Source organism: Cladophialophora carrionii (genome assembly GCF_000365165.1).
Source record: "Cladophialophora carrionii CBS 160.54 unplaced genomic scaffold supercont1.4, whole genome shotgun sequence".
Taxonomy (NCBI): Eukaryota; Fungi; Ascomycota; class Eurotiomycetes; order Chaetothyriales; family Herpotrichiellaceae; genus Cladophialophora; species Cladophialophora carrionii.
In genome coordinates, this window is record NW_008481829.1 from 2768851 (window position 1) to 2796273 (window position 27423).

The following is a 27423-nucleotide window of genomic DNA, read 5'->3' on the forward strand; positions in this document are numbered from 1 at the left end:
CTGTTGTCCTGTTGTCCTGTTGTCCTGTTGTCCTGTTGTCCTGTTGTCCTGTTGTCCTGTTGTCCTGTTGTCCTGTTGTCCTGTTGTCCTGTTGTGGTTCCAAGGCTGAAGGGAGTCTAGTGTCGTTGGCCGCCGAAGATACGAGCGGCTGCTGCAAATCGGGCGGGGTATCATTTGATCAAGAGAACCGTGCTGGTGGCATGTCTTGCCGGTGGAAAGCGAATGAAAGTCGTCATAGGAGTCAAGTAGGAAAAGTCAATGGGTAATACCCATGATCAAGCCGCGTACGATGTCAAGGCGGCCAGAAAGTGTCCAGGTGAGGAGCTTGTGGTCGGAGGAAATCGACCGGACAGCATTCAGGGCTTGCAGCCTTATCACCTCTTGTCCGTCCATTTCCTAACGAGCTGCTCGGCATTGACCGCATTTCGTGTGACTGCACACAGTACATCTCCCTTGGCAGAGCGCCGGGTTGTTCATGCTGTCGCATATGTGGCAATACCACCAGCCTCTCATGGAAGGTGCAGGTCGGCTACCGAGGCGCATACGTCCCCTAGCTTGCACCGAATTCGTTCCGAATGGGTACGAATAGGTAGCAGGACCAGATGCTGTCAAGAAGCGGTTGGAGTAAAGGTTGGTACTGGGGCTTGAACAATATGCAGCGTCGTGATCGTAGGCACGAACGCCCGCTGCTCTCCTCGAGCCGTGGATGACAATGTTGGCGTCTTTCTTGCAAGAATCGCAGGGATGGTGTCCACATTTGACACAAGTCGGATTGTTGATCACCTTCATCGGCCCATTGACGCACCGGCAACATTGCCACAGCGTCGGCATCTTCTCGAGCTAGGGTCGTATTGCGTGAAGAACTTGGGTCAAACAGGAAGCTGCTTGGGGAAAGCTGGCGCTCGAGGAGATAGAACCGCAGCTACGGAGAAACAGGCGGAACAAGGGACTCAAAAGGATTGAAGATGAAGCAGTTGTAGGGAACCTTGGATGGCGAGCGGGATCGATTGAGGAGTTCCCATACCTTCCTTCGTGTGAGTATCTTGCAATTTTATATCCCTCCTTTGCGAGAGATGGTCAAGCGATTCTGCGAGGAAGCATGACTGCGGCCCATCTCGCCTCGGTGATGCGTGGTAGCATTGGAAGGAAAGTATACTTGCCCCGAGATGCAAGGGAGTATAGTGGTTTCGGTCAGCTTGAGGTGGGAAGGCTTTGCCAATAGCAGCCTGTTCGCCTTGATAATGGTAGAAGTTGTGTTTTGATACACTGGCCAATTTGATGCCTCGCTCCCGGTTGGTGATATGCCAGCTCCCCCGAGTATTCTGTACATGAATATGAGGCGGACTCATCCATCTAAGCCACAGTAGGCCATTGTATCTTGTTGGAATGCTTGCTTGGTGCAATGTCGCTAGTATACCGCATACGCCTCGGTCATGGCGAGGCTGCTGGTGGTAGGGGCATTTCAGACCTACCTTGCAGGGGTTGTGGTTGGTGCAAGGTCAGTTCGACGGTGCTCTGTCTGAGAAGAGACGTCTTTGATCTGGTGAAAGGGGTAGAATTGCATCATCTTACGGCGAATCCGAGTTTCGAAACTCGGGTAAACCCATCTGTAGATCGGTGGGAAGCCTGGGCACAGCATCAAAAGTACAACTCGCGTGACACGACTGTTAGCAAACTCAGCCACAAAAATGCTTCATGCAACGACGAAAGAAGTTCTTCACCTCGGCGCCGCCACGGCCTTCCATGATCTCCCAAAGCTTATGGGGTGGGTTGGGATTCGTGAGGCGTGGGATAAAAGGCGGCTGAATCATGATTTGGCACTGTGCATCCGCGGTCCGGGTTGGTCGATGTCATGTGAGGGAGTTTTGAGGAGCGGCAAGCTGATTGAGGACAACGAGATGCATAGGATGGAATGCTAGAGAGTGGGATTGGGGAATCTGGAAGAGAAGACAACTGCACGTGAGCCAGCGTTTCCGGGTACAGCCTGGGAATCTCGTCGCCTGAAAACGTTGATGGGCAGGGCATAGTTTCCGTCCATGTCTCGTGATGGAGAATGAGTATTCATCGTGCAAACTCGGAAGTCGTCCCGGATGCCCTCCTGCGGCAGCACGCAATTCGACCTTGCGTGGTGAGGCTAGAAGGCATCTTATGCTTCAGAGCTACTCTCGTCAACTCCCACCACTCACAAAGGATCGCAGTTGCCCCACAAGAAGGATGGTGTCACAAGGACATCGCACGTCGGACATCGGAGGTGGTGGGAGTATTTGCTAAGAACAGGTGGAGCAAGTGAGCGCCCGAAAGGATACACGGTAGAGGGCGGACTGCTGGAGTTGCGAACACATTGCTTGGCGACTGCGACGCCCGAATGGCAGCGAGTACCACGGTGTTCGTTGCTGTGACTGACTACTCGCTTCGCAAGCGTGGAGAGTCTATGCTACTGGGATTCCAGTTCCAGGACAGAGGAGATTGTGCGGTTGTAGAGGAAATTAGCTTGGGCAGCAGTGCTTTTGATCGGCGTACTTTTGGCACCAAAGCATCGTCGGTGCGAGATTGATTCGGGTTGGGCACACGCGGTAGTTCTATCTGCTTGGGACGCAAACCGGTGTGTGGACGAGTGAGAAGGCAACTGTCGGCTGCTTGGGCAACTGGTGTGCCTAGATGGGGTGAAGTGAAAGGAACCTGAGGCTAGCGGTAACATAGGCTACGGGTCGTTGGGCAGAGTGTCGCAGCCCATGACTCAGAATATGGAGCACAGCACCAGTAGCAGCAGGCAGGCAGCAGTGGTGAAGGCAAGCGGCGAGAAGCCAGAAGCCAGCATCAAGAGCAAAGCAAGAAGCAAGAGAGAGAGAGGTGGTTCAAACAAGGCGGTACCTCCGGACGAGGGACGGTCACGAACGGTCTGTGTACACAGCGAGACAGTATTCGGCCTTTGCCCACCGCAGGATGACGTCGGCTTCGTGGCAGTCGCAGGCATTCAAAGCCAGAATGGAGATCGTCAGGTGGAACAAGAATTGCCTGTCATCGCTTGCTCTAGAACGCCCAAGACGACAACATCTTCCTGTCTCGCTCGTCGTTTACTCCTACTCAGTACATGCATCAAAGCATCCGCGAGTCCATCGCCGGCACGCTGTTCTCCTTGGAGCATTTCTAGAAGGTGCGAGCGACCCCAAATCTTCAGGCGACCCTCAGTTCCCCTTCACATTCGCAATTCACACATTCCTCGCCCTCACACTTCCTCTCGCCCTGGACTTGACCGAGCCACCTCATGGTTGCGCCTGACATCAGACTGCCGTGTCAGGTCTCTAATGCCCTGCGCCCACCTTGATCCCCAATCTTGCTGACCTGATCTATTATTGAATATAACCCACTTGATTCGAATCGTGCTGACCCGGTCTCTTGTTGAATTCAGCCTCTACTTCTGGTCAACCGTCTCCCACTTGGGGGTGGCCTTCCCGCCGAGACTAGCCCTGCTCCCGATCTTGGCTGTTCGATGTCTTGAAGCAAATACCTGAACCCGCAGCGCAAGAGCCTCACGATGACGGAAAATCGCTATCGACCGAGCTCCCCTCCGGGACGCCGGTACGCAGACCCTCGCGCCTCGACCGGCATGTTCATATCCTCCTCATTTGACCCTGCCCGATATTCATCTTCCTCACAACCCCGCGGTGTCATCGACACATTCCCGGCAGCGCGGCACGGAGCCGTCTATAGCACCCAGGGCATAGCCAAGAGACAAGTGCTTGACGACACTCATCCAGGTGGTGGCTCGATTGTGCGGACTGAGTATGCCGTCCGTCCAAGGACGAACTCGACGCTGGAGAATCGCAGGCCGGTCAGCACATTCGCCGAGCGTCGCTCTTCTCCACCTCGAATTCGACCGGCAGTTGTCAGCGGCCCCTCTCGCGACGATCCACGGAGTCCAGCTTTGGCACCCAGGGAGGAGCAGCGATATCTCGTCCCTGCCGCTTCCACAGGTCGCCATCACCACCGCCACGCGAGCGCTACTCGCGCCGAACAGGACCGTCTTCTGCCCGCCAGAGTCAGCAGACAACCCGAATACCATCGTCGAGGCGGCTACAATGCTTATCCCTCATATTCGACGTCACGGGCCCCGCTGCAAGATGAAGGCTTCTCATACACGACGCCGAAAGAGCAATTTTTGTCCGAATCATCTCGCCCGCCTCAGCGGCGAGACAGTTATAGTAGACGGGAACGTCCGGTGAGCATGATAGGTTTGCCGGAGTATAGATTGCCTGCAAGGAGAGACACCCGAGATGGGCCCCCTCCGTCTTCGACACGTGCTTTGGATCGGATCGAGAGGAATGAACCGCTACGACACACGAGTGGTCGCACCAGCGACACTGAAGACCGGGGGAGCGACTTGCCCCGGCGTCGTCATTCCACAAGAGCCCCAGTCCTGCACCATTATCCCGAAGACGGCTACTCATCGAATCGAGATGATCGAGACGGTCGACCATTGGTTAGACACCGCCCTGATCGCCAGGAGGACGATGGGAGACCGAGGCATAGACATCGTGATGAACGCGACAGAGAATCAACACGGGACCTTCCACGCGAGTCTGATCGTGTCCGTGAGCGGGACCGAGACAGAGATCGCGACCGAGATCGGGAAAGGGACCGCGACCGCGACCACACCGTGAAAAGAATTCAAGAAGCTGAAAGGACCGGCAAGCCTCACAGCCGTGACAGTAGCCCGGATCACTCTGGGCTACGCAAAGGTATTACTGCGGCTGCTGTGGGTGCTGTCGGCGCGGCGGCTGGAGCGGCCATCAAGAACGCCCGGACTAAAGAGGATGAAGGGTCGGAAAGTGATGGACGCCAGGAGCGGAAGCACAGGAGACGACGTCACCACCACACCAGTGATGAACCAAGCCCAGATGACCTTGCTGGCCGTCTGGATCGTGATCTTAAATTGACCAATGGAGATCGTGGACATCGTCGACGAGATGATGACCGGAGAGGAGACGACGTTGAGGAGGATGAAGACCGCCGCGAAAGACGGAGGCACCACCGCCATCGGAAGCATAAAGATCGCGACAACGAGTCGGACACCACCGAGGATTATGATGGGAGAGAGTCCCGCCACCGCAGATCTGAACGGGACCATCAAGAGGATCCTCGACATCACCGGGACAGTGCAGCCTCTCGCGAGGAGGATCGAGACGTCCCAAATCTTGAACAGCGCACAATATCACCTGGTGATGAAGAAGATGGCCGCCCTCGCAAGGTCCAATTGGTTGAGCCAGCCGAGAAGAAGGAGGAGTACAAACCCAAGGGCATCCTCAAACCGCCCCGAGAGGTGCCTTTCCCCGAAGATCCCAACCCTACTCGTGAAGGGGTCGCACCATTGAAGGATGCGCAAAAGGACGGAATACCACCAAACGCACGATGGACGAAGATCAGTCGAGCGCTGGTGAATCCGGAAGCACTTGAAAAGGCACACGAGAGATACGAGGAGAGGGACGACTATGTGATCATCTTGCGAGTGGTATCCAAAGAGGAGATTATGAAGTTGGCAGAGAAGACAAAGGAGATCAGAGGTATGGATTTCTTCAGGCCCCGCGGTAATGCGAAACTGACAACCCGAACAGAAGCTCGAGAGCGCAAATGGCAAGCTGAACTCGAAGAGAAGCGCCGTCGTCGAGCAGAGAGAGGAGAGTATAGTGATGAGAGTAGTGAATCTTATACCGATGACGACCGCCGGCCATTGCCTGCTCTGGAGCAAGCACCGCCTGTCCAAGGTTTCCAAGGCGACCCGAGAGTTTACTTCGCCCAGCAGCAGCAACAGCAGCAGCAGAGAGAGGAGGTGCCTATTGCGGCAGCGGCGCCTCCACTGCAGCCCGGCATGCCCAATGTGGCTCCGCCGCACCAAGGTCTTGGATCAACAGCGCCATATCCGCCTCAACAAGCGGCCTCAGCGCAGCAGCAGCAGCACCCAACTATGCCTGTACCAGATATCAGGGTCGAGCCAAATGTTGGGAATTATGCGAACAATGTTTAGCGCACGGATTCTGATGCACGATCTGCAACAAGGCATTGTTGGAGTGTCAGATGATAAAGAAGCGCAAGCGTTGACATCCTGTTCGTTGAGATGACGATGGATCAAGGGCAATGCATCTGATCTAAATGTTCATGTTGAAGAACTCATGACCACAGGAAAGATGCATACTGATCACATCCAGAGGTCCCTTCCACGGATGGCGGATGGCGGACCCAAGCAACCTTGTCTCTTTTCGAACTTGTTATATTCGATCAATTTTGGGCATATAACACGAGTCAAAATCCATCTGACAATTGATCATCCAGATGTGAAGAAGGCAAAGTATGTTGAACAGCCGGTGTCTCAACAGGCAGAAAATGCGACGTTGGCCATAATAGCCACCGGCATGATATGCGCCGCTTCTTGAGCACCACAGTAGGAGTGTGATTAGCGGTCATGTCGTTGTGGTTCCTTTCTGATAGGCCTCATCTTGTGTGCGCGCTCCGTTCTCGCAAGGCTGCATATACTCTATACAGCCGAGGTGTCTGGGCTCCGGGATGAGTACAGAGTATACAGTATTCTAGTTTCCTTAAGCCATTGGGTGGAGTGCGTATCGTACAGTATATAGGTGAGTGGCTCTCGTGACTGTGTCGCTCAGGTCGCTTCGTTAAGCAGGCGGCAACTTGTGTACTTGGTACGTTAGTCTGCGTCGCCGCATGTACAGACACGTGACGGGATCGTACGTGTACCTCGCGAGCTCGTGCTCGCTGGTGTCCTCGTTGGTACGAGCTCGTACTGCGTACTGGGTACGGTGGATCATTGAAATCCCGGCCACGAACGAATGAAACCACCCAGGAATAATAAATTCAATGGTGCCTGAAGATCTGTCCTTAGCCCCGGGAGCCGCTCCCTGTGCCTGGGTTTGGGTGGCCCGCCAGTCTGCCGGGCACCCCTGAGCACTCACTGCAGTCTCCAGGGCGTGGCGGGCAGGCATGGGACAGATGTACAGTAAACTAAGCAGAGCATGGCGAGCTCATGGCGAGCATGGCACACACATGGTTGATCGACATTGACCAGTCCTTGATCCCGTGGGTTTGGCTCGTACACCCACAGTACGGGCTACTGAGTAAGGTAGGTACAGTACTCATAGTTGACCAGCTTCGAACACGTGTGTGGACTGGCTTTCCAATTCCACGTTGTTGTCAGAAGAGTATTCACTCTACTACCCAGTACTGTGTATGTACTGTATCTTTGACGGCGGGCAGCCACAGAGCGAAGTTCTGCCCCCCCAATCACTGGGTCTTCCGTACTGAGTACACGCAAGCTTAAATAAAAGCGGCGCGATGCTCCCCTTCTCCTCACGCAGGCCACCAAATAATTAAAGGGGAGAGGCTGGGAGGCCTGGTCGACAAGTACGGAAAAGGTGATTTACGTACATATGTACTCCGTACTAAGAACTGTCTCTTTTGCTCCGTCCTGCAATCATGGGCCGAAACATTCAGCTAGGCTGTTACCGTGCTGTGTACTGTAGTTAGTTTGAGCTGAACTCCTTGTCGGTAACGGAGAATTTGTATCGAGTGCTCCGTACTGGGTGTACTCGGTACAGTACGGAGTACTCGAAACTGTATTCCCTCAGCCCGCTGCTTCGGACCGCTGCCATGGATCGTCCAGTTTCGGTGCATGCATTGCATTGATGCATGCATGCAACCCCCAGCCATCGTGCGGTCCTGGGATCGCCTGACTCCGCCAGGGTACTCCGTACAGGCGTGACAGGCCTTGGGATATGGGTCTTGCTAGGCATTTGACATCTCTCGGTCAAACGATGAAATGTCTCCGTGCATAGCTCGTACGGAGCACCGTCGATCAGCGACTGGATTCGGTAGCCACTACCTACGTACGAGTTAGATACCCAGGAGTGAATGCTGTCGCGGCCACCGCGGCCTCGTTGACAGCGACGCCACGAGGAAAGTGAGTGTGTTTCAATCGTCGGTCAAAACTCAAGGACAACAAGCGGGGCAGCTCGGCGGCCGATCCTCCCCGCCTTCGGAAGGTCGCAAAAGGATCGGCGGTCTTGCAGCGCCGTGAAATGGAAGGCTCTCGTGGTAATGAGCTGAACAGGGCATTGCACACCAATGAAAGGGCCTTGAAGTCTTTTCGGCGGCGACGAAGCGATCTGCACTGTAAATCATACTCGTAATCGTACGTATCGCGAGGTTCTGCATCTTTGTCCTCGACTGTGCAGGAACAAAGAACAAAAGAACAATGGTCTTGTTCTTACAAAGCCAACACTCACCGCCGGTCACGGTTTGCACAGTACATGAGAGCTGAGCCCCCGTCATGCTTTTCACTTGATATGCGAGTTACCTCGTACGCTGTATCTTTCTCCGTGGCTACTGGTCACCGAGCAGTGCAAAGTTTCCGCAACTCCTGACGGGCTGCATTTCGGAAGCATGATGGACGAGCTGCGAATCTGCTCTCCGTCCTAGGGGGTGTCTCACGTGTCGACTACTTGGACACCTGCACCAGCCTGCGTCAGGAGATTGACGTTGGTGTCTTGCTCGTTTTCAATGTCAACAATACTCCGGTTGCAAGAATACAATGGATCACGACCGTTTCGGGTTCACATGGCGCGTCCGACACTCAGCGAAACTCTTTTTCCCGATGCGCACTTCCGTTGTGGCTTGCGGCAGAACAGTATAGAGTTCGACTTGACGGAAATCTGTCTCTCCACAGCGGGTGGAAGGCGTTTGTCCTCCTTTCTCTACGGCAGACGGAGCTATTACCCGAACTTTGCGCGCGTGATGTGCCTTCCGGAAGTATGTTCAGGCATCGTTGTCTCACGTGCAGGGTTGTCATTGATATCGTGGTGGTGTCAGTGATGGGTGAAGCAAGCGCACTTTCTCTCTCTCTCTGACAGACAACTTCTCATGCATCGTGCAGGAGCATTCAGGGGCTGGAGATGTTGCTGTTGACTGTACACTGACCGCGAGCTCATTTCCGAATTGATTACTCAGGCCGTACAGTCTGACAGTTTTCATCTGATGTACTTGGGCAGTTACTTGTTCCGTTGTACTGTCAGATGCCCACAAAACGGTACTTCCGCAACTTGACGGATAAATGCCGCACACAATACTCCGTTCCGTGTGGAGTGGTGACAATGGCAGGTACCGGCGATTCGCGCCATCAAGATTGAGCCACATCAGCCCAACAGTACGAGATATCCGGTGTAGCAGTTTCTTGGAGGCCCACAAAGATGACTGTGGTCCTGGGACTGGAACAGTCGTCTCATCGTCTCTCGGTCGGGGTTCCCTACACTTGTCCAAGTGCTGTAGTACGGAGTACTTACTTTAGTCTGATCCATGTCACCATGCACCTTAAGCCCGAACCCGAAAGTATATGCAGGATGGACTTCTCGCCAGGCATTTGAAGGAGCGCTAACGGCGCAAATCACGTAAAGAGGCCTCGTCAATTCATGACGACAAGCAATCCCTTTTAACGGGCTCCCGAGGCAAGAGAATACGATGGTAGGTTTACGCTGCCGACAGATCGAGTGACTGACGGATGAGAATGGAAGGTGCAACAGCTGGCAAACAATGTCGAAGACCTGCACACACACTTGGCATCACGCTGCCATTCCGTGGCTGTGTCGACAGCAATGGCCATGGCAACGCGGGGAATGTCGACGCCATTCGAGATTGGCCCGTAAGATGCAAAATCACAATCAGATACCGCGAACTTGAGACGTCGCTCAATCACAGATGCATAAGACGGGCGTTCGGATGGAGATTGTGCACAAGTCCACTGGTCACCCTGCAATCACCTGCAGCGGGAAAGCAGCTGCGAAACCGCTGGCTGCTTCTGCCGAGACGATCCTAGGGAATAGTATCGGCTACTCTTAGTTTGCCAGCCACCGCAGTTTGTAGTGTCGACCTACAATCAGATCCGAGATGAGATCAGGCGCCGCGAGACTGTCGACGAACATGATCTGCGACTGTGTTTTCAGTCGCGCAGCTCGGTAAGAATCGCACGAGCACCAATTGGTTGTACATAGATGTAGACGCAGGACGCCGCCCGCGAGGAGCGCACGGGCTCACCGAATGTCCGTGGTTCTGGTTCGAATGCCATTCGGCATCAGGCAGCTTCTATTATTACTGCCTCTCCGGACATGGATTCCTCCGTCTGTGTCACCTGGACAGTGAACCCAACCCGATGGAAACTGTAAAAGGAGGAATTCACTGCGCCCGACCACGATGATGCGTCTACGGGCTGTGGATCAGACCCTGGTGAATTTCGTATAAGGCTGAATCAATGCATGAATATTGGTCTCTCTGCTGCACTGGAGGTCGTCGTGAAGAATTGCCTTTCGGGTCGAGTCGAGATGGGCCAAGGGTGAATTAGCCTAGCCCTGCAAACGCAGGCAAGGCAGGCTCCTCTCAACCTGCGCAGATGTGGCATGGGATGAACATGGGCGCCAACCAGAGCCAGACGAGTTTTACCACTGCAATCGCCAGAAATCCATCACGGCAGACCAGGGTATTCATTTGCTGGGTTGGCTGCAGTATCAGGTCATTGGCCATTTGCACAAGTGGTTCCTCGAACACTTGTGCATTTTGATTCGTCGTCGCCTTTCCTACAAGCGGAAGTTAGGATGGTAATGCAGCACCTTCCAGCCGGTCGTTCTCTGTCAGTGTGCTGGAGAAATACCCCGTAGCTTCACGCCCGGCATGAGAATGCAGACGAGAGCCAATGGTCGTGCAAAATCCGCCACGGAAAGACGACTGTATTTGCGTGAGCGCTGCACGACAAAGATTCCAGTCACTACGAGTATTATTCAGTCGCTTGAACACCTTCACCAGACAGCTCACGCGTGGAGGATGGAGCTCCAGTCACGGTCACCAATGCCGATGTCGATCAGAGCTAGATGCAGGATCAACACCGCGCCACACACCATGCACCATGCACCAGGCGTATTACAAGACGGACCTAAGGCCGTTTACGGTCTAGCAGTGCGATGGTGGATTATCGCTTGCCACTGGGCGAACAGAGCGGAAGCATTGGAGGCTCCTACTGGACGACGGAGCTTGGGAACGAGAGAGAAAGCAGTTCGAAAGACGTGAGGGAAGCAGGCGAGGGGGAGCTTTGCCGTTCCTGGGATCCGGGATTGAGAAAGCGACTGCAGGGGTTGGCTGTCAAGCACAGCGACCGGGACACGATTGTCGAGACCTGCAGCAAATGTCCTCTAGCATGATTTTGAACTGTATCGTGAATTTGTGCTGGCGACGGGTGGACTTCCGATCGTGTGTCGTAAAGACATCAACTGATGACGACCGGGAGGAAACAGCCTTAATTTCGCAGCCCGACATGATTTGAGAGAGGAGCAAGATGGCTTGGGGAGGCGTTGAGATACTCTTCCCGGTTGCAGAATGACTGTGGAGGGATATGTACCCTTTTAATCTTGAGCTGCATGCCTGCGGCTAGCTTCACTGCAGGACTTTGCGCAAAGCTGCATTGCGTGTGCATGTCCTGTCTCAACTGCATGGGAGCGAATGGCCGGCTGGAAATACATGTGAGTGGATGAGCTGGTTTATCGGCGGCAGGCGGCGGTCTGCCCCCAGGGATACTGACGTTGGCACTGGCACTGGCACTGGAAGGCAAGGCCCGGGGCCACTGGCAGGGCGTGTCAATGATCGCCCAGCGCCGTTGATGAGCTGTGGTTAGGGCGTGTTTCGGGGTCAAACTCAGATCGGCAGCCACTAAGAAAGCACTGGAAATTGCAGGGATCTTGCCCACGAGCCATGGAGCCATGGATCGCCCTCACGCGGCGGCCGTCCATCTCTCCAGGGATGCCAAACTTTATTGCTCCGAACAATTCATCGATCGTATGGAGTGAGTAGCTATACACACACTCTGTCGCTGGCACTTCCTCCTGCCTGTGGTAGATGAGAGAACGCATGAATCGGGGACGATTGCACCGCCCTTCACGGACGTCCAGGGCGGTGTCATATTAGCCCATCAGAGGAAAGGCGAAGAGGTGGAAACGGGTCTGTCCATCTGTCTGTCAGACGGTAGTGGCTCTTAATCCTTAATGATGCCGATAAAAATGGCTTGGTGAAGATGCGCCTGTTATCAAGTGCTGAGGCCGAGGACGAGCAAGCCAGGCCCTTACTTTGGTCATGGTTTCGGCCGTGACCACCACCATTCATTCGCCGTCATGGCTCACACAAACCTCAGAGCGTATCAGTTCCTCACGGACCTCGTTCTTGCCTGGGATTTCAATACCATCTTGCCACTGACCTGGCTCACTCCGACAGTTCAGACCCTGGCCAGCTCTGGATGCGACACGCAGTACTAGTTACCCCGTCTCCTTACTATCCCTACAACTCTTGCCCTCTCTTGAATTCTCTCCCCACACGACCCATCGCCGTCCTTCACGCGTCAAGCGCTCGCCTGATGCGCCTAAAGCCTCACCTCTCGACGGCTCCTCTCCTGTCATCACGCTACGGAGTGCATCCGATCTTTCTATCGACATCCGAGACGAACCTCCTACCTTGACCTCGGCCTGCCGGTCAAATCTCGAACTGCTCGTCACTCATCACCCTTCCAACTTCCCTGCTACGCCTGGTCTCGCTAGCTCCCTGCTTCCCGCCGCGCCATGGCGCCCGCTCACCATAGCAAAAAGTACGCCGTCGCTTCGGAGAAATCATCTGGCACTGGCAATTTGAACATGAGGGCGGGCAGTCTGAATCCACACCTGCATCAGTCACCGCCGCAGCCCTCTCAACAGCACGCTCAGATGATCACCGCGCGCAACAATTCCAAGCACAGCGCCCGCCATCCGCAGCCGCATGCTCACGCGCAACAACTGCAGCAGCAGCAGCAGCAGCAGCAGCAGAAGCAGGCCCCTCATCCCAACCTCGCACAAGCTGTCGCCCCAGCACGAAACCTCAATTCGAGTCCGGCTGGAGACACAGGAGCAGGATCTGGTCCAGTTCACGGGCCCGGAGATCCTAACCATCAGCTACATGTGAGTTTTCTTCATAACGGTTCCTGCCTCTTGTTGCGTCTGTCCTCCCCATGGCGCGCATCACTGGTTTAGGCGTTGAAGCTTTTTTGGCTTGACTGCTCCCCTGGACTCCAGTGTGCGCAACAGCGCCCACAATCTCTCGTCCTTGGCTACGACCCTGGTCCATGTTTCGAGTGGCCCACCCTCCCTGGCCCGCATCTGCCAGCCATGATCCTGACCTGCCTGGCTTGATCTCGGGCTTCTGTTTGGCCCACGCGCAGCTATGATTAGCCCGCTTGTGGCCCCTCTTCTCTGCGACCGGCTCTTCACGCACCAAAAGTGCCAGCCTACGCCAGCAGTTGACGCTCGGGCCCATGCTCCAATCCCACCACCCACAATTAGCTCGACGCAACCACACAGAGATTGTCACGGCCGGCTCCACTGCTGGCACGCCTCCCCCTCCAGGCCCAAGCACTGAAGGTTCCAAACTGCCAGGCTCCCACGGCTCCCAAGTCGCCCGCAAGTGCCATCCGGACCCCCCGGTTTTCTTTCTTTCGACATGCCCTTTAAGCTCCCGCGCCAGCGGTCCACTTGATTTGCGCGCTACCAGTTTCAACGCGCACATCCACATCCACTCACGCGGCCTCCCCAGTATCTTTTACAGCGCCCTTGCCCCTCGGCTTTTCTGGATCATCCTTCTCTAACTCTCGCCAAAACTTGTTCTTTCCATTGACTTCCCACTGAGTTGCACCGCCACGTCTGACGTCCGTCCTCTGCATTTGCCCTTTTCGACGTCAAAAACAACGTCCATACAATGCAACGCTGCTCTACATAGGACCGACAGATCCCCCCCTGCCCCAGTCCTTTCACTACAAAGCCCATTATTCAAGCTTCGACCACCTGGCCCTGTCAACGGTGGACAATCCCGGTACATGGTATGCTCTACCCACAAAATCCATTGTGGCTGCCCCATCTCTTATCACATGCCCGCGCCCTGACCCCTCGCACACACCTGGGTTTCATGCTTTGAAACCCATCATATCTCCTTTTCGAGTGCTCGAGGATCACTCTGTTTGTGCTCAAAGTCGTGCGACTGCACGCCATTTGACCCTGGACCTCTCTCTCGTTGCGCACGACATACTTGCCAGGAATTGAGACCGCCATCCCGGCACATTCGGCGACGGCACACCTCCCCTGGCTACACTACAGGTACGACCGACTCCGAGGACTGCTGGAGATCACGTTTTCCATAGCGCACGCCTCTTGTCTGCTCTCGTGTTGGTTTGCGCATCAGGATCCTCGCTTCTTACCGAGATACTCAGGATCCAGTGAGATCTCCTCCCTCTCCACCATGGATTAGGGCAGCGGTCCAAACCAATTACGAACCTACGTGCCAGGGTCACCATCAGTCAAACTCTTGAATTTTGACCCAGCTTGCCCGTCACCCTTGCTGTTCCTGCCGTGGAGTTCTTGAACACCTGACGCGACCTTGATCTGTTGTTTGCGATCACTGCTCATTTGCACAAGCCGGCGCTGACATATGGACTCCCGATGCAGCATCGCACCACACAACCGTATCCGAACGTTGCTCCGTTGCATCACGTCCCGCATCAGTCGCAGTCGAGAACGTTAAGCGGCAGCCAAAGCACTCAGCAGCCGTATCCGTCGCCGAACATCTACACGCCGCAACCGAGTCTGCAGTCCCCGTTTCTCCATAGCCAGGCGCAATTCCAGGCGCAGCAGGCGCCCGCCGAAACGCCGAACTTTTTTCCACCGACTCAGAGTCCTCGGAGCCAGCATAGCGGCGCCGGAACTTATTATCCCACGGGTAAGTTGGTGATCGAGGAATCGTCGCGTCAACAAGCTGATCCAAGTGACAGAGAAATCTGAGCCTATGGCAGCAACCGCGGCGATGCAGAGGCCTTATCCTCCCATCTACCACACTCCACAGTCCAACTCTCCTGCTTCAGTGACCTCGCCCCAGACACATGATCCCGCAAGGCCAATGTATGGTCAACCGGGGGCGCAATTGAGCCAGCCAACGATATATGGCTATCAATATGGGATGAACGCGGTGCACCAGCCCAACTATGGACAACACCATCAACAGGCACAGCAACATCAGATGAATTCCCAGTCGATGCTAGCATCCTATCAATCCGCAGCGCCCCAGATGCCTCAAGGCCAAGTCAACTCGCACCACCCCGCCGTTTCGAGTAGTCCGAGGTTGAAGTCCGAACAGAGTCAACACTACCAATTAAAATCCGAGCAGAGCCAGCTCAAATATGAGCAGAGTCAGGCCTATCAGCATGCCCCTCAATCCCGAGCGGGAATGCTGCAGCAACAGCAGCAGCATCCTACTCCGATTTCGCAACCGACGTCCTTGCCACAGCAACAACAGCCCCAGCAGCCGCCACCGCAGCAGCAGCAGCAGCAGCAGCAGCAACAGGTGCCCCAAGTCCAACAACAGTCGCAACAGCAGCACCAGCAACAGCAACAACAGCAAAATCCCAATCTACCTCCCGGCTCGAATGCCGCTCCTGGGCCAATTCCCGCCACAACACCATTGGTGGTACGGCAAGACGGAAACGGCGTTCAGTGGATTGCTTTTGAGTACTCCAGGGATCGTGTCAAGATGGAGTATACTATCCGGTGCGATGTTGAGTCTGTTGATGCCAACGCCCTGTCACAAGAATTCAAATCGGAAAACTGTGTATATCCACGAGCTTGTGTGCCGAAAGAACAGTACAAGGGTAATCGGTTGAACTACGAGACGGATTGCAACCAAGTGGGCTGGGCGCTGGCGCAGCTGAATCCATGTCTTCGGGGCAAGAGAGGTTTGATCCAGAGGGCAGTGGACAGCTGGAGGAACAGCAACCAAGATCCGCGATTGAGAAGCCGTCGTGTCAGGCGACAAGCAAAGATGAATAACAGGTCGAAACTGACGGCATCAGCTTCGGCCCAAGCACCTGGGTCAGGGGGTCAAGTTTCGACAGGGCTTCCTGGTCCAAATTCAATGGCGGCTCCCACCACCAGACCAGCCGGGCCCCTGCCAAACACACAGTCTCAGATCCTGCATCATCCACAGGATTTGTCTCCTACAGGGCATGAGAATGTTGGAGGTATGTGGACAAAGACTTTCGCGTCTCCATGACTATCATCTCACGCGTCCTTGCCCTGAGAGTCTCGCTGACTATTCGCAGCTCCCACATACAATCCTGCACAACAAGCTTACCGACAGAATTCGGTACCTCAACATATGGCAAGCCCAAGTAACTTGCGCCAGAGCCACCACTTCACCGGGTATCCGAGTTATGCCACTTCGCTGGCTCCTTCGATGGGCCCGTCTATGGCTCCCGCCATGCAACCTGGGCTGCATCATCTCGGACGGCCCGGCGGGACAGCCGCAATGGCTTCGAAGGACCACGATGAGAAGGATGAGGAGGACAACGCTCTGTTCGGAGAGCTGCCCGAGGGCAAGCGACGGAAGTTTATCCTTGTCGAGGATACCCAGAAGAACGCCCGTGTGAGAGTCAAGGTCACCCTTGATCAAATCGAAATGAGCGAGATTCCCGATTCCTACCGAAAGCAGAATTCCGTTTTCCCGCGCGCATATTACCCGGTCCAGATGCAAGCTTCTTCCGAGTCGACCCGGGAAGCTCGTTTCGTGGAGGAGGGTGATGAGGTAGACGGTGGCGTGCCAACTCTTGGGAAGACAGCCGTTTCCGTCCAGACCAGTGACGGTGAGGCCGAGGTGAATGTGCCCCAAATTTCCAAAAGCAAGCGCGGTCGGGAACAGAAGATGAATGAACTTGGATATCGCATGGCTTGGGGACAAGGTCGCGTGTTCTCAGGCCGGCCAATCTTCCTTGCACGCGCACGTAAGTTTCCCAAGCGTCGATCAATTCCCGCCAGCTGCTGACGCTGCACAGTTGACTCTTACCGGAGCAAGCAACGAAGTGCTCTCCTTGCCGCTGGTTCAGACCCGTCGACCATTCCAGCTCACCTCGAGACTCGACCTGGAAAGAGGAAATGGCTTGAAAGAACAAGAGCCGCGACGCCGGCACCAACACCACCCAACCCCACTGCCGACTAATCTATCGATTGTCAAATGATTCGATGCAGTTGGTCTGCGTTACCCAGCGATATCGAAAAGCACCGCCCTGAGTTTGTACATTATTCCGAGATGCACCAGACGACCTCTTGTACAATCAGACCTTTTTCGCAAGTCGCAAAATTTGGATTGTTGCTGTACGCGACTCGGGGCTGTCATCGAACCAGCCTCGGTGTCGCGACAGACCACTGTTTATCTGACGACCCTTGTAACTCCAAAAATTCACAGCATGGTTCATGTCTACATCCATATGACCTGTAAAGGCCGGACCCGGGGCGATTCTGTCCTCGAGTCTACGGTCCCGGGATCTTGTCCTCAAGGTCTCTCTCCCCGGGATCTTGGCCACCTTGGGGTGCGGAAATCTGCAAGCCACCACTTTGCTTACTCCCTTCTTTATGGAAAGAACTGCCCTCCGTCGGAATATGGGATGGATCTTGTTTCATTGTGAGAATTCTTCACTTCGATGATACGGTTTGGTGTCAGTTCACCCGGCATGCACTCCACCTTTTCCACCCTCTGGCTTCGATTCTTGGATATCTGGTTTTTTTGAGCGACGGCCTCTTGTGGAGCATATCAGCATACGTGGATGACGCTGCACTCTTGTGTTTCTGTACGGTTTGGAAAGAGCCGGCATGGGGAGGCTCATTGGGTATGGGACAGCCATGACCGACCGGGACGGTCATGGGAAATGGGACAGGGCGATCCCGGCGACCGAGACGGAACCATTCTCAGGCCGGTAAGGGACACACGGCTCCGGGATCCCGGAAAGGAAAGGAAAGGAAAGGAACGGAACGTGGGGAGGGGAGGAATAACGCTTGTTTTTCTCTTCGTCTGGGATGGATTACGATACTTCTTCTTTCTGTGAATATCTACTTTTGATTCCCCCATGGGCGGATTTGTTTGGTCTTTGGACTGTTGATGGGAATTGATGGGCATTGATGGGACAAGGGTAGCCCGCCGAGGCTTGCACACACACGTTATCGCCGTCATACGCATAGCCATGAATGAGTGGTAGGGATCACTGCGTCACTGGATCACTAAGGGGAGGATGGGTATTGGACGTTCTGGTAGCCGGGATATCGCAAGGATATAGCAAGGGAGGATGGATGAGCACAGGCAGGAGTGAGTGATTGAGTGGGTGACTGAGCGAGGAATCGATCGAGTGGACTCTTTAATCTTCCTCCCGTCAAGAACACTGTAGATGGGTTCGCCAGAGGTACAACAAAGCACATCAGAGAATGGATATCTCTTTTTTTCATTCCACAGTCCGGAGTACAGAGTACAGTCGGTTTGATCGGTCAGCGTCTCAGTTGGATACTGTAGTCGGCCAGTCCGCCAGTCTCGCTATTTTCAGCATTGACCGTGCCTAATGGCGTTATAACTACGGATTACTTGCTTGTGTTGTATCGATCGCCCTTGGATTTTGTTCAGACAATTGGGAGGAATTGGGAAGGGTGTGGATGTTATGTCCCTTTGGCCAGCCACCTGTTTCTCAATTCAAGGGGAAATCCTGGTTCCGGGTTCCGAGCTCGTCACGGAGAGAGTACGGAGTATTTGCTGATGATTAACCTCTAGGATTCTTCTTGTGGGCTTGAGGCAGGTTTCACTGTCGAGGTCCTTTTCAAAGTACGGAGTACACACACGTATATACCCTAGACATATACGCACAGAACATAGCGAGTAGATACCTACCTAGTATATATGCCCATACAACATACATACATGCATACATACATATATATATCTGGACAGTCGTTAGTGGGCTTTTTGTCGACCGTTTTTTCGGCGGATCTCACAGGTGTGAAAACACCATACTACTGTATTTACCTATGTATGTAATGGGGCGCTGGAGAGTACCTACCCTCGCTACCTATCCTAGCCTATACTCCCTGCTGTTCTGTACTTTCCCACGTTGTCATACCCCCGTAATGTACATAAATCCTGGATGCAAACCTCGTTTCCTGCATGGCTTCAATATGGGTTGTCGACCGCGCAAACCAACTTTTGTACCGACCTGGACCGTTGAAACCCCGAACCCGGCCGATCCGGTGAGCAGACAGATGATACAGGATGCGCGATGCGCGATACGTGCTTCTTTGATGATCATGATGCGATACGATGCGATACGATGCGATGGGGTGACCGCCCGGAACAGAAGAAGGTAGACAAAGAGACCAACCCTGTGCATCTAATGCTTCGACCGCCACCAAATTCAAGTGCTATACAATAAGCCTGCCAGCATTAGAATAAGCACCGAAAAGAGCCGTAATATGGAGAATAGCCCAACAGAGCGTCGTATTCAATGCAACGCGCCCATTCGATCCAAATCATGATCCAACAGTTTTCCCGCCGCAATCGGGAATCTTCAGCCCAGGCTTGAGATTCCTGCCTGGGTCCATAAGCCCCCATTTGTCTTCCCATTGTTGGGTATCGGTGTTGTAGATGACTTTCCAGGGCTCGTCGAATGCTTCAAACCTGTAGCGAAAAGTCAGAGATCGAGGCTCCGTTCACGATGAGATGCGACTTACCAAAAGTAGTCTGTACCGTTCTGCAGTGCTTGGCACACCCAATTGTCCATGAAGGTGTTCATGCCATCAACACTGGCGACGGAACCGCTTTGACCGGGCTGGCAGGAGCCATCTATACCGCCGCAATCTTTGCCACCTCCACTGGGCCAACCGGTCTCGCTGATGAGCTGCTTGACGTTGGGCATGCCCTCAGTCAAAATAACATTGTGGTTCTGCCAGAAATCCCAAGTCCAGCCGGCAGCAACCTCTGCCGTCACACCGGCAAAGAATGGATGGATGTTGGACATGACATAGTCGACCGCTTGCGTAAGTTGGGCGTTCCAATTGTCGCCGAGATCAGAAGTCGCGATAGGGAGATCATAACCGAGGGACTTGAACTTGGCTCGGACATCACCTAAATAAGTGATCAATTCCTGCTCAGACTGTGCCTTGTCTTCGCCTGCACGATAGAGAGCCTCGTTGCCGACGATGACGCCTTTGAAAATGGAGAGATCTTTAGTCTCCGCTAGGATCTTGTACATCTGGTCCAGCTGGCGGTCGATGGTGGTCTGATTGGTATCGATCCACACACCCATCCACACCTTCATATCGCTGAGCTCAAGCCGGTCAATCGCATGAAGCACCATCTCAGTCTGATTGCAGTCAGTCCCATAAAGTCGGACGACGTTGGTCAGTTGCGACAAGACTGCCATGTCACGGGTGACGTTGTTTTGCGAAGGAGGATACGTGTGGCACAGCGGATATTGTGTTCCCCAGGGTGTGTAATCCATCCCAGGAAATACTTTGTGAAGGTCCTTATTGTTCATGAGAGCTTGAATTTCAGCTGAGTTCTTGTCGAGGTCGCCGTTGGCTGCGGTGTCCGAGGCAGCGTTGCTAGTGTCGCCGCTGGAGGAGCCCGAATCGTCCGAATTTTTGTTCCCTAGCACACCACCCACGATTCCTGCCACGATGGCGATGACAATGACCAATCCAATCGCGATGCCCACCCAAAGTTTCATTTTTCTCTTTCCCTTGGTTTGCTCTGATAACCATGGGCTCTTCTCGGGCTGGGGCCGCCCATCAATCGCGTTATATGTGCCACTGGCAGTATGATTTTTTGCTTTCCGGCCAAAGAGCCCTCCCAGAAAACCGGCGGCACCAGCGGCAGCGACAGGGGCGGCGAAGCCCCTGCCACCGTCCCTTTGCTGGTCCCGGGGTGGGAAACCATCGTCGGCGTCGTCGAGGATATTGTTTGGGTTGATGCTCGCCTGATTCATCAGCCCTCCAGGATTGCTTGACTGGTAGGGCAGGTCGTGGTAGCTGGGATATGACGGAGCTCGGCTCGAATTCGAGTGATAGTCCTCCAAGGGGATGCCTCTGCCGGAGTATGCAGATGATCTGTGACCTGAGGGAGCAGGAGATGATCTACCAGGCGTGGCGGCGCCTTGGGCAAGAGCGAATGTCGAGCCGTAGGAGGATCGATCTGGCAGCCGCGACGCGGCCTGCTGTTGGTAGGGAGCATAGGACTGAGGATATGCCGGTCTGTCACCGTAATTGTCCATCCCCGCGGTCGCGTCAGAGTAGGTTCGGTAATGCTGAGGTTCGGCACTGGAATGTCGGCTCGGACTGGCTCTGTGTGGAGGAGGAGGGGGGGCGCCGAAGTCGTCGGCACTTGTAGGTACTGCGTGTCTCGCAAGGGCCTTGGGAGGGGAGAGGTCGCTCAGGAGATGGGCATCTGGAGGGTCAGGGCGCCGGCGAGGCGATGAAGGAGGAGGAAGTTGCTGACTGCGACTTGGAGAGGCGGAGGCGTATCGAGGTGGCGGAGAAGTAAAGTCTCTGTCGAGTGGCCCCTGGTACGGCTGTTGGTAGGAGGGTGTGTAAGACTGGGGCGGAAGTGCCTGTGCCTGTGCGTATGGTGCATCTGAATTCAGACCGCGGTCATCTTGGGGCTCAAACGAGAAGTTCCTTCCGCCGTTAGACATTCTGATCACAAGCGGCGTGTCTCTCGCCTGGGCGGGCAGGCAAGAGCAAAGTCTTTCAGTATAGCGAGCGACGGCGCAACATGTGCAATGGATTCAGACGATCGAGCTGCAAGACCACGAGAGACTCTTCGCGGCAGGATCTGAGAGTGTGGGAGCGCTGTGTGGTATGGTAGGGGCGGCTGAGCCGAATGGGAAACGGGCAGCTGAAACGCTCGTCAGCCGGACTTGACGAACGAACCAAAAGAGACAGCCAAGAGAACGAAGCACGGCGTAGGCGAAGAGCTTGGTCGTGGACTGGGTACTGGGTACTGTAGATGCAGGAAAGCGGAAGAGACTGTGATGAGCTGTCATGAGTATTGACACTCCTAACTAACTCCTCGTAGCGAGGCGGCGCATGTTGGTAAAGTTGGCAGTTGACGGCGGCGGGGACATGGGGGAGTGGGTTGCGTCGCCTTCACTCAGCCTGCCTCCCTGCGCCGTTGCTATGCAACCAATGGAGAGCCACGGCGATCCTCCTCCCCGTTCTGTCGATGAGGCTTGGACACGACAAGCAATGATGTGACTTGTGGAGAATTAGTGTACTTATCATCGCTCAAACGCTCGAGCTGCCTATGACAACAGTTGAGAGCACGCCCAGGAGCTGATCTTATCTATGAGACACGGGCTTCCAAAAGCAGACATAGGATAGATTTCTTGTACACATATTTCAGCTGATGCCAGATGTGCACCGTTACATGCGGTCACCGTATGCGAAATGCGACTCTCCGGATACAGCCCCAGTCCACTCGCACCGTGCAATGTGCCTCCTCACCGAGATGCACCTAGCCGTCGGTGTTCATGCAAGATGTCTACCTCGTCCGATAGCTCAACAATCTCGGTGCCGACAGTGATCAACTCCATATCTCCTGTGGCAGTATGGACGTCTTCCGGCTCTGCACTTGCATTGGCGATCTGCAGTTGGCTGTCAGTTGCACGTGGCGTCCCAAGCGCTGCATGAAGCTCGCGGGCCCATCCAGAGACCTCGTCGTTTGGATCAAAATGGAATTCGGGCAACACGAGGCTTGTGCTTGGGGATTGTGCAGCGTGGACGTTCTGGTTTGACGACTCAGGACCCTTCTGGGCTGTCCAGCTAAGCATCTGATTGTTCTTGCGTGGCTTGGTCAGCCTAGCCTTGCGTCTGCGGGAAGTGATCGCGCGATGTCGTTTGTTACGACGAGGCACATCCGAGTCAGATGTTGAGTCTGAAGACTCTGATTCCTCTCCATCACTCAGCATGGGGTTGTCAATGCGAAGTCCGTACCTTCCAAACTCGTAATCGCTGCGACGCTTCAGCGGACCGGGTGACTCTGGCCGACTGGATAATGCAAGAAGCCGGCGGTCAATCGGGGTTCCATCCTGAGCGCACAGGCCCAGCTTCCTCAACTTCGTAATATCGTAGTACGAAATGCACACTTTGCAAAAGAACTGTTCGTCTGCGCGATAGGGACGAGTCGTCACCGTGGTCGTGCGAATGTGTCGCTTGTTGTTTGCATCAACAGTGATTTCGTGCGTATTGCAGTCGTCATTGGCACGGTGTACTGTATCCTCTTGCTGCCCGTACTTCTTTGGTCGGACCACTTTGACAGTCACTTCTCTTGTGATGGTAATTTCAATCTGACCTCGCTTGCTGCCGGCTGGTTTGGATAGTCCGTCGCGGGCCATCGCTTCGGTCATATCAGCCAAGTCTTGTTCCAGATCCGTCTTTGGGATGTCCGCGTCCGTTTCTGAGATATTCATGTGACCCAGCAAGACATCGATCCCTTTTTGGCGAAACACCCAGGGCAACACCAGGTACCTCGTGAGCATTCCAGACTCGGAGTCGCTACCAGTGACCACATCGTCCTCCATGACAGCGCCACAACAGCGACCTTTGAACACATGGCCTTCAGAGCGATAATATTGTTCGCCAGGTTCGGTAGGGATCTGAAGGTTGTCTTCGCTTCTGGAGTTGCCATCAATGTACACGGATGCGAAAAATTCATAAGGTCTGTTGGGCTTACCATCTCGCTCGTCGCAGTCCATGGCGTTGTTTGCATTGGAAGACTCCAAGCTTTGCCTGCTGACCGGTTGCTGCTCGCCGCCAACTATTGCGTCCTTCGGTTCAGGAAATGGGAAGTCCGGTTTCACTCGAATCTGGAATCTGGCACCGTCTCGAGCTTCCATGCTGGTATAGACAACTTTCCCTCTAGAACGGGTTCCATAGGTGGTGAGTGGTGTGCCATCAACTCCTTCGACGGTGATATTGAAGCCTTGCACCGAAGGCATCTTTGCCGGAGATGAGGGTGGAAAAGATGAATAGGAACTGATGTGGTTGCTTGGATACTATTGGTGTTTCCGGCCATTGGTGAGGCTGGAAGTGTTTAAGAGCAAAGGAAAACGCGAGCCCGCAGACTGCTTTTGGCGACATGGAGGCAATTCAAGAACTGCCCAGCTCAACGCAGTCAGAAGCGACAATGGCTCATTATGCTTCGAGACGCCAGCTGCCTTAGAAGGCGAAGGCAGTGGAAGTGAAACATCGACCTCGGTCTTTGTGCTCTTTCAGTAGCCCCTTCGACTTCTTTGTCCCGGGCCGGATTTTCGGCGCGCAACGCAAGGAGTCGTCGATGCGAAGGACAATGCAAGGTCAACGACTCGAGACCGCAGAAAACATAGTCAGATACAGTGATCAAGGTTCAGCGGCGAGGTACGGCGATCTCATATCCAAGTAGAACTTCAGCCGAAGCGCCTTCCCAACCACGATTGCCTCCAGTGGAGAGCATGAATCGACAAGCTGGGTCGAGGAAGAGATGTGACACAACCCCAGTTCGATGACCAGGAACGATCAAGAACGGGACGGTTGACCGTGAAGCGTGAGATTCTTTTAGGTCATATAACCGTAGAATGTCGTATGAAGCGCAGATCAGATGCCGGCCGTTGGGCATCGCCTTGACCGAGGTCACTGCACCGCTTCCGTTGGGAAACCGGAATACCCGTTCGGGTCCTTTGAGGCCCTTGCGTAAGTCGTATTCCTCCACTGTGTTATTCCGTCGACCGGCGTAGATAAAGTTGCCGTCTGGGGACCAGCAGGCGCTCAGACACCATGGCGGAGTGTTTCGTGGCAGAATACGTGCGACCGGTTTTGACTGTCTCCTATCCCAGACACGTATCGCGCCGTCGATGGAAGTCGCCAGGAAGGTCGAGTCAGAAGTATGTGGTGCTTCGCTGTCCTGGGTCGTTACTTCATCCTCGACATGCCTTTCCAGATCATCTGCATGGGGCAAGCCATTCGTGATTGGTTCCTCAGTAGAATCAGGTATTCCATTCGTCAGCTCACCAGCAGATACCTGGTGCTGAGAACTGTCTGGGAGGGCACCTGCAGCATCGTTGGTCGAGTCCACAGAATCCAGCATGGGATGATCAACTAGATCTTCCGGTTGTGGTCCGTTTGCCATTGCCCGACTCATCTCGTCGTCTTCAACCCCAAAATCATCAGTGAGACCACCCCCATTGGCCATGACACCTCCATCGTCGCCAAAGAGATCGTCGTCCCCTCCATCTCCGAACAGGGAATCTGGAGTCGCCACAGTTGGATGTTCCTGGGTATTTTGACTGGGGAGATCGCTCTTAATACCGTTGGTGAGAGATTTGCCATCGTTCGATGAAAATGTTCCATTGGATACCACGACCTCTCCAGATTCTGCGGGAACAGGCACAGACGAGACTGGCCGCGTTTCAATCGAGGATATCTGACCGGCGCTGCCAGCGAACGTTGTTCGAACCTGACCAGTATTGAGGTCCCAATCTAGGACTGTCTTGTCCCAGCTGCCGGACAGCAAGCTCCTCTCGTCGGAAGAAAGCGTGAGGACCGAAACGGCTGACGTATGCTTCTGAAGCAAGGTGATTTCCCTGCCTTCGTCGTGCCGGATGGACTGCAGTCGAATCGGACCAGAAGCTGTACCAGACAACAGCCACAGTGCCTGACTATGGCAAGCAAGAGAATACACGGGCGACAGTGTCTGAGTTGTGTTTGGTCGAGCATCCCAATTCTCCCAGTAGCTCATCAATACTCCGGCTTTCACGACGCTGTCAACGAATGGGTGTCTCTGTGCTACCGTAAGTGCCAGTTTGTTGTTGATGGAATCGACCCAATTGAATTTGCGAATATAGCCATCAGAGCCACCAGTAAAAACCCATCGCATATCCCCCGTGGTACAGACTGCGTTGATAGAAGTGCTGTGAGGGGCGGCAACGGTGGGGACAATATCGTATGACCATGCGTTGAGGTACTCTGCAGAGATGTTGGAAGCCGTTGCAGCCCCTCGCGAAGAGTCTGCCTGTGCAGAGGCAGTTTGCTGAGTACCGTCCTGTGTTGCGCCCGGTTCACCAGAAGTGTCTTCGTTGTCAGATTGCTCAGATTGGCTCTCGGCATCGTCGTCCTCGTCGCCTTCACCTTCAGCATCCCCATCGCCCTCAATATCAAGATCACCGTCGCCATCGCCGTCTCCCTCGCCGTCCCCGTCACCGTCCTGATCTATGTCTGCATCGCCGTCGATATCGCCGTCGGCATCAGCATCGTCCAGATCTTGCATGGTTTCATCGTTGTCGTTGTCGAAGCTCCCATCCTGGGAACGCTCGTCATCTTCGTCGAACGCAGGCATATTGCCACTCACATGACTCGGCAATAGGCTGTCGTTGAGGTCTACCACACCGACGTGATATCGATGGCGGCAGATTAGAAACAGGAAGAAGGACAATTCGTCTCCGAGTGACAGTGAGGAAGGTTCTCAAGATCCAACCATTCCACATAAGGTCTAGCGCTGCGCTTGTCAATATATGATCCTCCGGAGCTTGGTTCTGGGGCAGTCACAGCAAGAACTACTATCCATCCTCACACATTGATTAATAGCTCACTTTCAATTCATTTCTGCAGGATTTTTCAATATACTCCTTGTATTTTTTTTAATGCTTCCCAGGTGTCGGAGGCTGTGCCGACAACCTTTGCATTTGGTGGACTTAGGACGCCGTACCATCTTTCTCGGTTCGGCAACGACAACGCTGCTGTCGTCCTGACGCCCGCAATTTTCTCGTGTGGCTCAAAATGCTTGCTTGCTTTACTCGTTGTGTAATATTGGCGCTCCAAGCTACCAATACCCTTTTTTACTGAAAGGTGTTTGCGGGCAACGGTGCACTCTTCTCCTTTTCTTTCAGACAGAGCCGGTGGGTTTGGGCGTTATTAGAATTCTACTTAACTGTCCCTCATACGCTGTGAAGCGTCCAACACTGACCGCTCATCTCAACTGCAGCTCTCGGTCTGTCTCATAACTATTGCCGCTCGACAGGTTCTCTACGGAGTTTTCGCGTAAGTCGTCAAGACTAGCCTGTCGCTCTGCCTTCGTTACACTTCTGATCGCCGTCAGAATCGAAACGGGGATATCTGTGCTCACAGAATTGTAGCCGTTTCCTCACTCACCTATCTTCAGCACTCTATGGAAGTCGCTACTTCTTAAACCACAGCCGCCATCCTGGACATGATGACACCAGGCCGCGGCATGAGCAACCGCGGACGAGGCCGAGCACGCCATCCAGGTGGCAGGGCATCTGTTGGTAAATCAATCACCTCCTCGGATCCTGGTCTCAAGTTAGACTTACAGTGGTCCTCATTCGGAAGTGACTGACGCGCCTCTCCTCAGATGTCCGGAACTCATTCGCCTCTCTTGACATTAACGAAGGTAGGTTAGAACACAGATCGGGCAGATACATGACGTGCTCAGCCGATGCGCCTTGCCCAGATCTTTGCA

At 54.3% G+C, this 27423-nt stretch overlaps 5 protein-coding genes across 5 annotated transcripts; 2 read left to right on the top strand and 3 right to left on the bottom strand.

The window, feature by feature from the left end:
• Positions 1-3535: 3535 nt before the first annotated feature.
• G647_05653 (uncharacterized protein) lies at positions 3536-6022 on the top strand (the record flags this gene model as incomplete). The annotated part of the gene is made up of 2 exons (XM_008729979.1): positions 3536-5561; positions 5613-6022. 2 exons carry the CDS (start codon positions 3536-3538, stop codon positions 6020-6022), a joined length of 2436 nt encoding a protein of 811 aa, XP_008728201.1.
• An 8533-nt stretch (positions 6023-14555) lies between these two features.
• Positions 14556-17100, top strand: G647_05654 (uncharacterized protein; the record flags this gene model as incomplete). Its single annotated transcript, XM_008729980.1, has 5 exons — positions 14556-14832; positions 14885-15247; positions 15332-16126; positions 16208-16885; positions 16937-17100. The coding sequence occupies 5 exons, from the start codon at positions 14556-14558 to the stop codon at positions 17098-17100; spliced, it is 2277 nt and encodes a 758-aa protein (XP_008728202.1).
• Positions 17101-19445: 2345 nt separating this feature from the next.
• G647_05655 (uncharacterized protein) lies at positions 19446-21607 on the bottom strand (the record flags this gene model as incomplete). The annotated part of the gene is made up of 2 exons (XM_008729981.1): positions 19446-19593; positions 19647-21607. 2 exons carry the CDS (start codon positions 21605-21607, stop codon positions 19446-19448), a joined length of 2109 nt encoding a protein of 702 aa, XP_008728203.1.
• An 807-nt stretch (positions 21608-22414) lies between these two features.
• Positions 22415-23911, bottom strand: G647_05656 (uncharacterized protein; the record flags this gene model as incomplete). The annotated part of the gene is made up of 1 exon (XM_008729982.1): positions 22415-23911. One exon carries the CDS (start codon positions 23909-23911, stop codon positions 22415-22417), a length of 1497 nt encoding a protein of 498 aa, XP_008728204.1.
• A 407-nt stretch (positions 23912-24318) lies between these two features.
• On the bottom strand, positions 24319-26283 carry G647_05657 (uncharacterized protein; the record flags this gene model as incomplete). Its single annotated transcript, XM_008729983.1, has 1 exon — positions 24319-26283. One exon carries the CDS (start codon positions 26281-26283, stop codon positions 24319-24321), a length of 1965 nt encoding a protein of 654 aa, XP_008728205.1.
• Between the last annotated feature and the right edge of the window lie 1140 nt (positions 26284-27423).